At 37.2% G+C, this 12,736-nt stretch overlaps 1 protein-coding gene across 2 annotated transcripts; it reads right to left on the reverse strand.

Moving 5' to 3' along the window:
• Positions 1 to 1,419: 1,419 nt before the first annotated feature.
• Positions 1,420 to 8,198, reverse strand: nfs1 (NFS1 cysteine desulfurase). Of its 2 annotated transcripts, XM_062986557.1 has the most exons (13): positions 7,957 to 8,198; positions 6,150 to 6,226; positions 5,603 to 5,719; positions 5,143 to 5,226; positions 4,855 to 5,007; positions 4,671 to 4,764; positions 4,098 to 4,232; positions 3,743 to 3,900; positions 3,507 to 3,612; positions 3,128 to 3,209; positions 2,957 to 3,040; positions 2,778 to 2,867; positions 1,420 to 2,381 (listed from the first exon to the last, which is right to left on the reverse strand). In XM_062986557.1, exons 1-13 carry the CDS (start codon positions 8,072 to 8,074, stop codon positions 2,318 to 2,320), a joined length of 1,362 nt encoding a protein of 453 aa, XP_062842627.1. In that variant the 5' UTR covers positions 8,075 to 8,198; the 3' UTR covers positions 1,420 to 2,317. The 2 variants fall into 2 exon arrangements, with proteins under 2 accessions (XP_062842627.1, XP_062842629.1); XM_062986559.1 differs by lacking the exon at positions 4,098 to 4,232.
• Positions 8,199 to 12,736: the final 4,538 nt, after the last annotated feature.

The raw sequence follows: 12,736 nt of genomic DNA on the forward strand, positions 1-12,736 counted from the left end.
GGCAGGCTTGAGTTTCGTGAATATGTTATTGTTAGTTTACCACAGACAGAGAGTGAGAGAGGGGGAAGACAGACGTAAGAGTGGCCAAGAATCAATGGGAAAAATGTGTGCTTTTGCATTTGCTGAAATAGCTAGCATATGTACATTAAATCAACTCTTTGGAATTGATTATATTTATGAATTAATTACTTATAAAGTGTTTCCCTTCATCAGAATCATAATACAATGATTAAAACATTCTGCCTAAACTAATAATACAAATAATTGTACTTTCCATCACAGGGTCTGGGATGGAAAGCAGCACAGACTGTGAATATCACACAAAGAGCATATTGTCCAGTGTGAAGTTCTGTTGTGTGCATCAAAAAAAATAACAAACTTTCTAAAATCTTACCACTTGCAAAAAGAGATTCACTGATTTTTAAACACCATAAAGCTTTAAACAGTACTTGCAAAAGACCACCTGAATGAGAGCTTCACAATGCTTCTTGGAAGACAATGTTCAGTCAGTAGATGATGCACACTGCATTCTGTCTGTCAGTGTTAAAACAAATCGAATCTAAAGGAAAGTCAACTATAGGTGCAAAACACCTTCTGTCTAAAGAGTGATAAGCTACAACTGTATACTTTATACAAAATGAAAGTTCTCAAAATTAATACATTAGTTACATACAAAAAGACAGTTACAGTATCAAAAAACAGGGATACAGTACCATCCTTAACGTTTGGCTCAAAGACTTTTTTTTTTCTTTTTAATTTGACTTTACTTCCGTTTTAAAGTTTTACTCACACAGTTCACAAGTAATTAAGATGCACATTCTTTCTTTTTCAATTTCACCTTTGCACTTTTAATACAAACGCATATTTCAAGCCAAATTACAATTCCAGTAGGGAAAATGCAAATTAAAATAGAAAGCAGTGAAAACTGTCTTTTACATCACAAAAAATGCATGGAACACTTTCCAAACCAAATATTCAAACCAACAATTTTAATACCCAATAAAATCAGTTGATGCTGGTATTACTGGGTATTAAAAAACATTAACCAAAGGCTCAGTTTGCCACTTTGTAAATGCTGACTACTTGATTATAACATGGTCGTAGGATAAGCCTCAACCACTCTAAGCTTTACCTGCACCCAGGTAATGTGATGCAATGCACCTGCAATTCCTAGAAAGGCCCACTTGGTGGTGCTACAGTCTTGTAGGGGTTTGATTTTGCTGGGCTTGCACTATATGAGCTGCGTACACTTGCAAATATTTGGATTCCACCAAAACTGGTTACAGCAATTGACCACGTGGGTTACTCATGACTGACGTAATGTATTTACTATACTAGTCTATATAAATATGAGCAATATGAGTCTTTACACAAGGCTCAGGAAAGTGCTATGAGGTTCAAGAGATCATTCCTTCCAAATGAAGACAGTCACAAGCTTCTGCTTTATTGTAGTTTGCTGGGAATAGTTTACAATTATTTGAATAAGGTTTATTGATACGACACAATCTTTTTTTAATCAAGACAATGTCTAGATAAAATCCGACACTCAAAGCATAAACTAGAGAACATCACAGCTTTAACAAAACTATGACAACATTACTTGCAACAAATACTTTATGCAGGAAGTCCTGAATGATTTCTTCACTGTTTGCAATTAGTCTACATGTAAAACATTACAGCAGTATCATGAGATGCAGCGTTTATGTGACAAATCCCACGTTCTGCACAATAGCTGGTAGAACTGACCGGAGAATTAAGTAATTTATGTCATCGTAGCACGTTAATTAAAGAAGAACAGTCATGCTTTAAAAATACATCACTGGTTGGTGAATTTGTTAATGTTATGTTTGAAATCTATAATTTCATGCAATGCCGTGTGTGCATGAATGCTAATGCCTTGCTTGTTTTGGCATTGCACAAAAAAGCACATGAATTATAGTGCAACTATGGCTTGTCTGAACTTACATACAGATTATTACAGAAAAAGAAACATTTTCTGGCATAGTTTGGAATCATTTCACGCAATCTCTTGTAGCTGATTATATTTTGCTACACTCTAGTTACAAAATAAAGTTCCATTATACAATGCTTATGGTGAAAGCCCTAAATGTTTAGTAAAAGCTAAGCTTGAAAGGTCAACTTTGTCATACCTGCTTGCTGTTACCACAATTGGTACAAAACACATTCACCGACTGATTAAACGCCCTCAATTCTCTCAAAAATAATAAAATTGTGCGTGTTTTTATCTGAGGACAAGATCACTTTTTACAAAAGAGGGATTTACACTTCAGCAACCCTATACCATGTGTGAGAGGGTTCAGTGCTGGGTCCATTTGATGCTCTTCAGGTCAATGCCTTCCTGCACCATCTCCCACAGAGGACTACAGAACACAGAGCAAGAATCATAGAGTCAGAAAAGCAGCTTTTTACTCTTAATAGATACACTGTGCATCCAAAAGTATGTGGACAGCATTAGCCATTTCTTACAGGTGTGTAAAATCAATAACAAAGTGGACAGGGCAAGACGGAGATGACTTATTACCTGTGGCAACCCCTAACAGAAGCAGCCAAAAAAAGAAGAATTTGAGGCTTTGGGCTTTGCTCAGGGGTCCAGGAGGGCAAATTGGTGCTGGTGGGACTTGACCCAGGGACCTTCGGATAACAGTCCAGTACTTTAACCGCTGAGCTACCACTGTCCATTTAGTGCTGCTCAGTGTTGTGTTGGGACAAAATGGACCCGAACGACCAAACCTACTCTTCAAATCTGTGTGATTTACCTCATCTCTCGAAGACGTCTAACTTGCTGAATGCATTTCTCAGCAGTGTAGTCCACTTCCTCCTCTGTGGTAAAGCGTCCAATTCCAAACCTGTACAAAACAAGAGCAACGTTCTCAAGGCTTGTTGGCCGTCAAGAATAAAATATAGTACATACATATTCCAATAAACCAATACCTACCTGATTGAGGAATGGGCCAGATCCTCGTCTGTTCCAATAGCCCTCAATACATAGGAAGGTTCAAGCGAAGCAGAAGTGCATGCACTACAGACAAATAACAGTGTAGTAAGTGCAAAATAAAATATGCAATCTGTAGGATGTTCTAAGTACCCAAATGACTGACTGACTGACCTGCCAGAAGAAAGAGCTACATCCTTTAAAGCCATCAGCAGACTCTCCCCCTCAACATAGGCAAATGATAAATTGATGCATCCTAAAGCACAAATTCAAGTTTGATTAGTTTTCATGATTGTGTAAGAGTATTTGCACAGAATAAAGCCTCCAGCAAGAAAAGAAAAGATATTTTAGGTGCATAACAGAACAGAAGTTTCAGCAGGATATGCAATTCCACTGCTTGACCAGCAGAAACAGCCAGACAGACCTTCACACTGTGATTAAATGGACGGCTACATCTGTTTACACACAGATTTAAGTGTCTCTCAAAGGATCAAACCACAAGTGCTTAATGCTGCTGCTACATTTTTAATCATGCAATTGATCAGTTTCTCACCTGGATATCTCTGTTCATGATCTCCATTCATAACTACATCAGGAATCCCAGCCATTATCTTCTGCACAAAACGATCAGCAAGCACGGATACCCGGACATGGTCATACTGCAAAAAAGATTCAGTTTTAGCCTTCTATGCCCTTTCTGCCATGTTTAAAATGTACAAGAGTAGGTGTATTCATATATGACGAAAGTAATCGGGTCTAGCATAGTATTGACGTTCACTAAGATTCTACCTCCATCTCTTGCTGGGCAAGCTCACAAGCGGCACCCAATCCAACAGCAAGAGGAGTGGGCACAGTGCCTGAGCGCAACCCCCTCTCCTGACCTCCTCCACTCTGCAGAGGTTCAAGACGAACCCTGGGCCTCCTCCTTACATACAAAGCACCGACACCTGACAGCAAATAAATCCACAATTATCATTATATCATTACTTTAGTGTACAACCTCTTCAAATAATTTACTTTAGCATAAACACAGCCCTGCCTTTACTTTAAAACAAGCCTCTATGTCTTCAAATGGAAAGACCTACCGACTAAAATTGCTTTGGATAACATGAGATGATAACTTGTATTCAGATGTGTATTATACCTTTGGGGCCATATATTTTGTGCCCGCTGATAGACATCAGATCCACTTTCAAGTCAGACACATTAATGGGGATTTTTCCGATCGCCTGGGCAGCATCAGTGTGAAAGAAAACGTTTTTGGATCTACAGATCTGACCTGAAAGAGAAACATTACCAAAATAACTAATCAACAAATGAATTCTGCACGTTTATGTTAGAACATGCATATTGATTTCATAATGAAATCTAATTGTTCTGAGATACCAAGTCATTATTTTGAGATGCCATCTAGGCAGAAAAAAGGAGCCTAGTTGGGTCGGATCAAGGTCAGACCACGTTCAACGACATCAACAACCCACTCCAGAGTTTGTTTGGGACTGGACAGAGACCATCTCCTCTTAAGGGTCTCACTGTGGTTGTTTTGGTTCGCACCCAAGTGCGATTACTGTTCATACCCACCCACACAAATTGCACCAAGGGATAAAACAAACCTAAATCAGATTTATTCGAAATAAAACATGCAACGACCGGAATGTACGAGTATTTAATGCAGCACTACAGATAATTCCAAAGGGTTTAAAATGCACATAAATACCGATGTGTTTAATCGGCTGCTTGACTCCAATCTCATTGTTGACGGTCATCACGGAAACCAAGCTTGTAGTTGGACGTATCGTTTCTTGTAGTTGCTAAAAAAAAAAAAAAACAAGTGTTAGTATCTTGATGGCATGATCTTTTCTCTCAATAGAAAAAAGTGATGTATCTGTGATGTATCACACCTGCAGATCAATCAAGCCGTTGCATTGTACAGGCAGGTAAGTTACTTCAAAGCCTTCAGTCTCCAAGACGCGACAGGAGTCCAGCACACACTTGTGTTCTGTCTGAGTGGTGATGATGTGCTTCTTCTTGGACTTATAGAAACGGGCCACACCCTAGAGATAAATGCAGAATGTTATACACCTGTAACTCATGAACCGTGTTAATATAGCCAGCATTGCCTGTATTGGCACTGTATATGCCAATACACAACGAAGTAATATGCCAATACAGAACAAAGAAGGACCTACTTTGATTGACATATTGTTGGATTCTGTAGCACCGCTGGTAAAGACGATCTCTCGTGGATCGGCGGCAATAAGATCTGCTACTTGCTGAAATGGAAATAAACAATGGCATTTTGTTCAATAGGCCGCCAAATCAGGACATATTGTGTTTTGTTGAAAGACGACAAGGGAACAAGACAACAACCCATAACTCAAGACCTCTTTCATTTTTTTTATAAGCTGCATTATATGGTGGAATTAAGATGTGTACATGTAACAGAAAGCACTATGTCATCAGCTCAAATTTTTCCAGGCTTTTCCTTGATAAACAGTGAATTTAGAAAGTATTTGGATCCCCTATCTGACTTAGCTGCACTTTTAATCATTGCTAGGTTTTGAGTAACTGTGAGTCCAAAATATCAACTAAATCAAAAACAGCAAATATTGGGCACACAAAACACATATAAAAAAAGACTGTAGCTACTTTTCTTGCTTTTTCCATCGCGCTCTCACTCTCCCACCCGTAGGCATGAGTCCTGGAGTGTGGGTTGCCGTAGTAGTTCACCTGGTAAGGAAGCATGGCATCCAGCACTCTTGGGTCCTGTAAGAGCAGATGTAAACCATATCATCCATAAAGCAAGACCAATTAAGTAGAAGATGTACGTGTTAATCCCAGCACTCTTTATGTTACGGACGTTAATGAGTACATTTTAATCAATAACTGACAAAAAAAAGTGTTTTGTTTGATTAATGATGCCAGTTAAAATGTTCGTTTACAGCTTGGCGCTTCAGTCTCCAGATTTCAATCCTATTTAAAGCAGTTGCAGAATGAAAGCCATGAAACCTCAATGAGCTGGAAGCTTTTGCACGAGAAGACTGAGCAAACATCAGAGGTTGACCAATGATGGCCAGAATTTAATTAAATCAAATTGGCAAAATCTGCATCCCTACTTTATGGATTTGGTTATTGTAGAATGCACACACACCAAACATCTTTTTTTTACAAATGAGTTGTTACAGAAATGACATACCATTGGCGTTGTTGCCTGAAAGTCCATGTACAGCGGTCGCAGCTCATTTTTCTCGAGTACCCTACTTTTGATGACTTCTGTGGAGGTTGTGTGATTGACATGTTAAAACACAAATATTCTGTTCACAGAGATAAAACATTATTTAATTCATCAGTAAAACTTACTTTTTCAGGTTGCTACCCAGTTAACTTTGTTAGCTCATTTATTCCCAATTTGAAAGAAAATGTGTAATTCTAATAATTAAAAAAAATTATATTGCACTACTGTTGGCTATGCAAACAGCCTAACAGCATTTGGGAGATGCACTTGCCAGTGTGCCATTGAGCTCTCAGTGCTGGTCGAAACTGGCTTTAACCAATATATATATTGGTTATATATATACACAGAACATTTTGTTCAGTGATGAGGCAAACTTTTATGTGAATGGTGAAGTTAACAAACAAAACCACCGCTATTGGTCTGACACTAACCCACATTGGATAGATCCCTCCAAGACTGTTGGAACACAAAAATTGATGGTATGGTGTGGTATATGGGGTACAAAGATAGTGGGGCCATTCTTCATCAATGGAAACCTCAAGGCCACTGGATATTTGAAATTGCTACATGATGATGTGTTTCCCTCTTTATGCACTGAAGCTGGCACGTTCCCTGAGTTTTTCCAGCAAGATGGTGCACCACCACATTATGGGTGTCAGGTCCGAGCATTCCTAGATGAACAGTTTCCTGGAAAGTGGATTGGTCGTCGTGGGCCAGTTGAATGGCCCCCAAGGTCTCCCGATCTGACCCCCTTAGACTTTTATCTTTGGGGTCATCTGAAGGCAATTGTCTATGCTGTGAAGATACGAGATGTGCAGCACCTGAAACTACGGATACTGGAAGCCTGTGCTAGCATTTCTTCTGCGGTGTTGCTATCAGTGTGTGAAGAGTGGGAGAAGAGGGTTGCATTGACAATCCAACACAATGGGCAGCACTTTGAACACATTTTATAAGTGGTCAGAAACTTGTAAATAACTCATGAAAGAATAAAGTTACGTTAAAACCAAGCACACCTTTGTTTTTCTTGTGAAATTCTCAATAAGTTTGATGTGTCACATGACCCTCTTCCCATTGAAAAAACTAAAGTTGGATTCAAAATGGCCGCCATGGTCACCACCCATCTTGAAAAGTTTCCCCCCTCCCATCTACTAATGTGCCACAAACAGGAAGTTAATATCACCAACCATTCCCATTTTATTTAGGTGTATCCATATAAATGGCCCACCCTGTATATATATATATATATATATATATATATATATACATACATAACACACTCACATATATATATATATATATCTTATCATATATTATATACACCACACACACACACATATATATATACAGTATACATACATACATCACACTCTCACACACTCTCACACACACACACACACACACACACATATATATATATATACATATATACAGTATATATCTTACTATATATTATATACACCACACACACACACACACACACACACACACACACACACACACACACACACACACACACACACACACACACACACATATATATATATATATATATATATATATATATATATATATATATACATATATACAGTCTATATATCTTACTATATATTATATACACCACACACACACACACACACACACACACACACATATATATATATATATATATATATATATATATATATATATATATATATATATATATATATATATATATCAGTTTATCAGTTTGTGAAGATATATATATATATATATAAACATAATTTACCTCTGCTTGAGTTTTCTGCACCGGCTGCAGTTTGTGTAGAACTGAAACGCAGGTTGTAGAAAATCCCCCTCACAGAGCCCAAAATTCTCCTCGCAACACTTTTACTCGTCATCTTCATCAACCCACCTTTTTATTGCGGACATATAAAGATAAGTAATCTATTAATAACCATGTACTGCAAACCTCACACACTAATGTCCTCTGATGTCTTTTAAACTACACTAACAAGCACAACAAATGCTACTTCACACAAACGTGTTACGAAACTGACGGACATCCATAACTACAAGTTTGTGGGCGGAACTACTGTCTCCTAAAGTAATTCTGATTGGTCGTAGTGTTATAATTGGGCGGAATGTTTGTGACGTCCATGAAGCTCATTCGTTTAGAGTAAAAGACTTGCTTTTGTCACCGGAAACCTAAATTCTCAGCGAACAGAAAGGGCTTTTTGACTCTATGATTCTTTAGAGTCGACTCCGCGTTCGACTGCACATGTGGCTGAGTGTTCATTCATTATACAGAATACTGTGACGATCATGTAAGTCATTTTATTTTCCCTTTTTTTTTATTTATCTGACCAAAAACACGGTTTTACTAAAAGGTCCAGTAATGTCCTGGTAATGAAATGAACATTTTAACAATTTTCTTGTAGCCATTTCCAGACTTGTGATCCATGAGTAAGAGAATTATGCCCTTGTGTCACTGCATATTTATACACCAGTAAAACAGGACGTCATGGCTTAGCATTTATTCAGCTGTAGGGGCAGCTGTAGCCTAGTGGTTAAGGTGCAGGACTAGTAATCAAAAGGTTACTGGTTCAAGCCCCACCACTGCCAGGTTGCCACTGTTGGGCCCTTGAGCAAGGCCCTTAACCCTCAATTTCTCAGACTGTATACTGTCACAGTACTTTGGATAAAAGCATCTGCTAAATGTTAAAAATGTAAATGTATTCAGCCTTCATGCTCATGTGAACTTTAAAGCATGGAATTGCTTCTCTTACATTCCACCAAATAATGTTTAGGGGTGCCAACAAATATTATATAATTTATTTACATTAAGTGGCTGAGGGGTTTTGCATTTACCTGTTGCAACTACTCTGCTACTTGCACCACCCCTGCTAGTGATGTGATACACACACACACACACGCCCACGCACACACAACTAATTTTTATTACTACCTCATTACTGGTAATGTTCCCTTTTTTATTGTTATTATTTGCACTGTTTTTATTATTACTTTATTCTATTTTATTTTTTGCACCTGTAACTGTTTTGTATACAGTTCTTTCTTATTGTTATTTTTATTTACTCTGTAACTGAGCTTTGGCAATACGAATGTCCTTATTTGTCATGCCAATAAAGCATCCTTTGAGTTTGAGTACTGCAAAATTTGGTATCGATCCGATACCAAGTAAATGCAAGGCCAGTATCGCCGATACCAATACCAATACTTTACTTATAAAAGCAGTTTGTTTACTTTTATTTAGGGGAGAGCAGTGTGTCATGCTGTGCACTTTACTGTTATGCTGTGCACTTTACTGTTTTGTAAATATTTCACATGCTGCTAAATTACATATCTGTATATTGCCTGTATATAATCTTACAGTTTGTATAATTTTTGTGTTTTTGTGTTTAATGTATACATTGCCTGTACACTGTATTATTACCAGAGAGATACCATCAGCCGGAAACAAATTCCTTGTGTGTATCCACATACTTGGCCAATAAATCTGGTTCTGATTCTGATTTATGAGTAGGGCATTTATTACTATAATGAACTAAGTCTGAGCTTTTTGTTCAAAACCAGTTATAAAATAACTAAACATTATGAATCCCTTTCATTGCACTTTTCTGAAAGTATCCTTACACAGCTCCTCTCTCTCAGCCTCTCTCAACCTATTTTCTCCCCACGCAGCTCCTCTCTCTCTCTCTCTCTCTCTCTCTCTCTCTCTCTCAGTCACTGTTCTGTTCTCTCTCTCTCTCTCTCTCTCTCTCTCTCTCTCTCTCTCAGTCACTGTTTTGTTCTCTCTCTCTCTGTCTCAATTCAATTCAATTCAATTCAAAGTAGCTTTATTGGCATGAATGTAAAAAAAAGATACAATATTGCCAAAGCATTACAACGATAATAACAGAATTACAAAAGAAGCAATATATGACAATAAAACAATAAAAGTGAGTAAAGATAAAATAAAAATAAACAATAAAAGTATTTTAGCAAATTTACAGGAAGATATACAGACAGTATATACCTGTACTTTACACAAATGTATATATACACACAGAACTGTTACCCACTGTCTCTCAGGCGGTGTAGCACTGATACATACTGTGCGGCGAGGGGGGCAGTATGCCCTTCTCCCAGAATTTTTTGTAATTTTTCCAATTCTGTGAGTGTTTGGTAATTTGGGATCAGTTGTTTAGATCTTTCGGTGAAGTTTTCTCGTGTTGTTTTGAATTTTTGGCAGTGAAGAAGGAAGTGCATCTCTGTCAACACCTCTCCACTCTCACAGTGAACACACAGTCTCTCCTCTCTGGGCAGCCAGGACTTTTTGTATCTGCCCGTCTCGATGGCCAGACTGTGGTTACTGATGGGTACTTGGTCAGGATCCGTCGCTGCTGTGGATCTCTGACTGCTGTGAGATACGGTTCTAGTTTGTACTCACTTTTTACTTCCCGAAAGCATTCTAGTCTGCTGTGAGACTGGATTTGGTTCTCCCAGTGTTCTAGATATCTGTTCTTACTATTTGCTATGAGCTGTTGGACAGTGCTGTTATCTGTGGTGAGGCCTGTTTGGGGGTCAGAGAGTCTCAGGGCCAGCTGGCTGAGGTCACTCTTTTCAGGGGTCAGTTCCTGGCACTGAAGTGCTTTAAACTGTAGTGACTCTTTGGGACCTGACTTTAGGTGTATCCAGAAATTTAGAGATCTTTTTTCTATGTTTATAATTAGAGGAAATCTGCCCTGCAGGCGATGGTTGGTGTTTTTCTCTGGACTTTTAAAATAATTCTACAGAATTCTCTCTCTCTCTCTCTCTCTCTCTCTCTCTCTCTCTGGTCACGTGACGGTACCACAACAAAACACAGCAGATCAGGAGCAGTAAGGTGTTCGTGTAAGATGTGAGAGAAGCCGCGTCTGTACAGACATGGTTTCTACTTTCTAATAAAACAGGAGAAACGTGCTGAATGTAGCTGAGAAAAAGTAAAACTGAAGTATTAATACTATCGATATTTGACTGCGGTCAAGCCAGCCTCATTGTGAAGATGTGCGTATACTAAACATTACGGTAATAGCGTCTAGTGTAAAAGAAAAGTCACTGACGATGTGAAAGTGACTATCAGTAAAAAATATATAAATAAATCAGTAAAAAATATATAAATAAATCAGTTAAAAATATATAAGTGTATCAGTTAAAAAATATAAATGTATCAGTTAAAAATATATAAATATATCAGTTAAAAATATATAAATACAGTATATCAGTTAAAAATATGTGTATTAGTTAAAAAAGTATAAATATATCAGTTAAAAATATATAAATATATCAGTAAAAAATGTATATATAAATATATCAGTTAAAAATGAATAAATAAATAAAAACCATTTCTTCCTGCAAACAGTATTCGGGATACAATTTAAATAACTGAAAAAAGGGTTGGTAATAACCTAACATTATGATTTTACTTTAAATTTAAGGTCAACTAAAATGTAATCTAAGCTCTTTTCCGTTTAAATTTGGATTGTTATTAAATAGAATAATCTTGATTACATACATTGTTAATGTTATTGTGATTAAAAGGATTCTACTTGTTTCCACACAACAATTCCACTTCATAATGATAGTACACCATCTGTAGTTTGCAGTCAGTTTATATCAAACCATTCTGATGTATTATTTCTAAATAAAGGCCGTTATATGGTCATATTTCTATTATTTTCAATCTGGACTGTTATTAAAAGGAATTCAGTTTCCACAGAACAATTCCACTTCATCATGATAGTCTGAAGATCTGAAGATGTCACTCAGTTAATATCAAACCATTCTGATGTAGCATTTTTAAATAAAGGCCTTTATATTGTTATTTTTCTTATATTATTGTTATTTTTTTGTCAATTTGAAGGGAAAATGCTGAATTTTTTAAAAGTTGATTTAATTCTGGAATTCCTGTACCTAAATTATTTACTTTCATTTTCAGTCATGTATATTTTGATATACTTTATGTATCAAACAGTGGGGTGTGGTATATTGAGTGATATTGAGGAAAGGACCTTGCTTAATGATGCCTGAATGAAATTACTGGCAACTGGTTAACCAGCCATCTCTAAATGTTTGGTTAAAACTGAAATTTACAAAACGAGCCACTAGGGTGCAGTGTTGGACAAAAATCAATCACGTCATTGACAAACTTCAGTTTGAATCCACTCGGCATAAATTCTAGAAGTAGAAGTTTTCATTGACAGGGTAAATACCCTTCTTTTGCGTTCATCAGATGATGGCGGTGGTGGAGTAGCAACTGGATTAGAATACAGTGTAACTTAATACAAAGCTACCCCTTGCTCAGGGGCTCAACTGTGGGATCTTGGTGGTGGTGGTGAGGCTTGAACCGTAGACTTTCAGATCACTAGTTCAGAGTCTTCACCACTGAGCTCTCAGCACTCATCCATATTAATAATCTCCCAGCTGTTTATGTGTTTCTGAATGAATATAATTCCTTTTATTGTCTCATTTTTATAGACTTTATTGCTTGAATGCGATTTTTAAAATCAGACATACAACACAGACAT

This window comes from Trichomycterus rosablanca, chromosome 24, assembly GCF_030014385.1.
Source record: "Trichomycterus rosablanca isolate fTriRos1 chromosome 24, fTriRos1.hap1, whole genome shotgun sequence".
Taxonomy (NCBI): domain Eukaryota; kingdom Metazoa; phylum Chordata; class Actinopteri; order Siluriformes; family Trichomycteridae; genus Trichomycterus; species Trichomycterus rosablanca.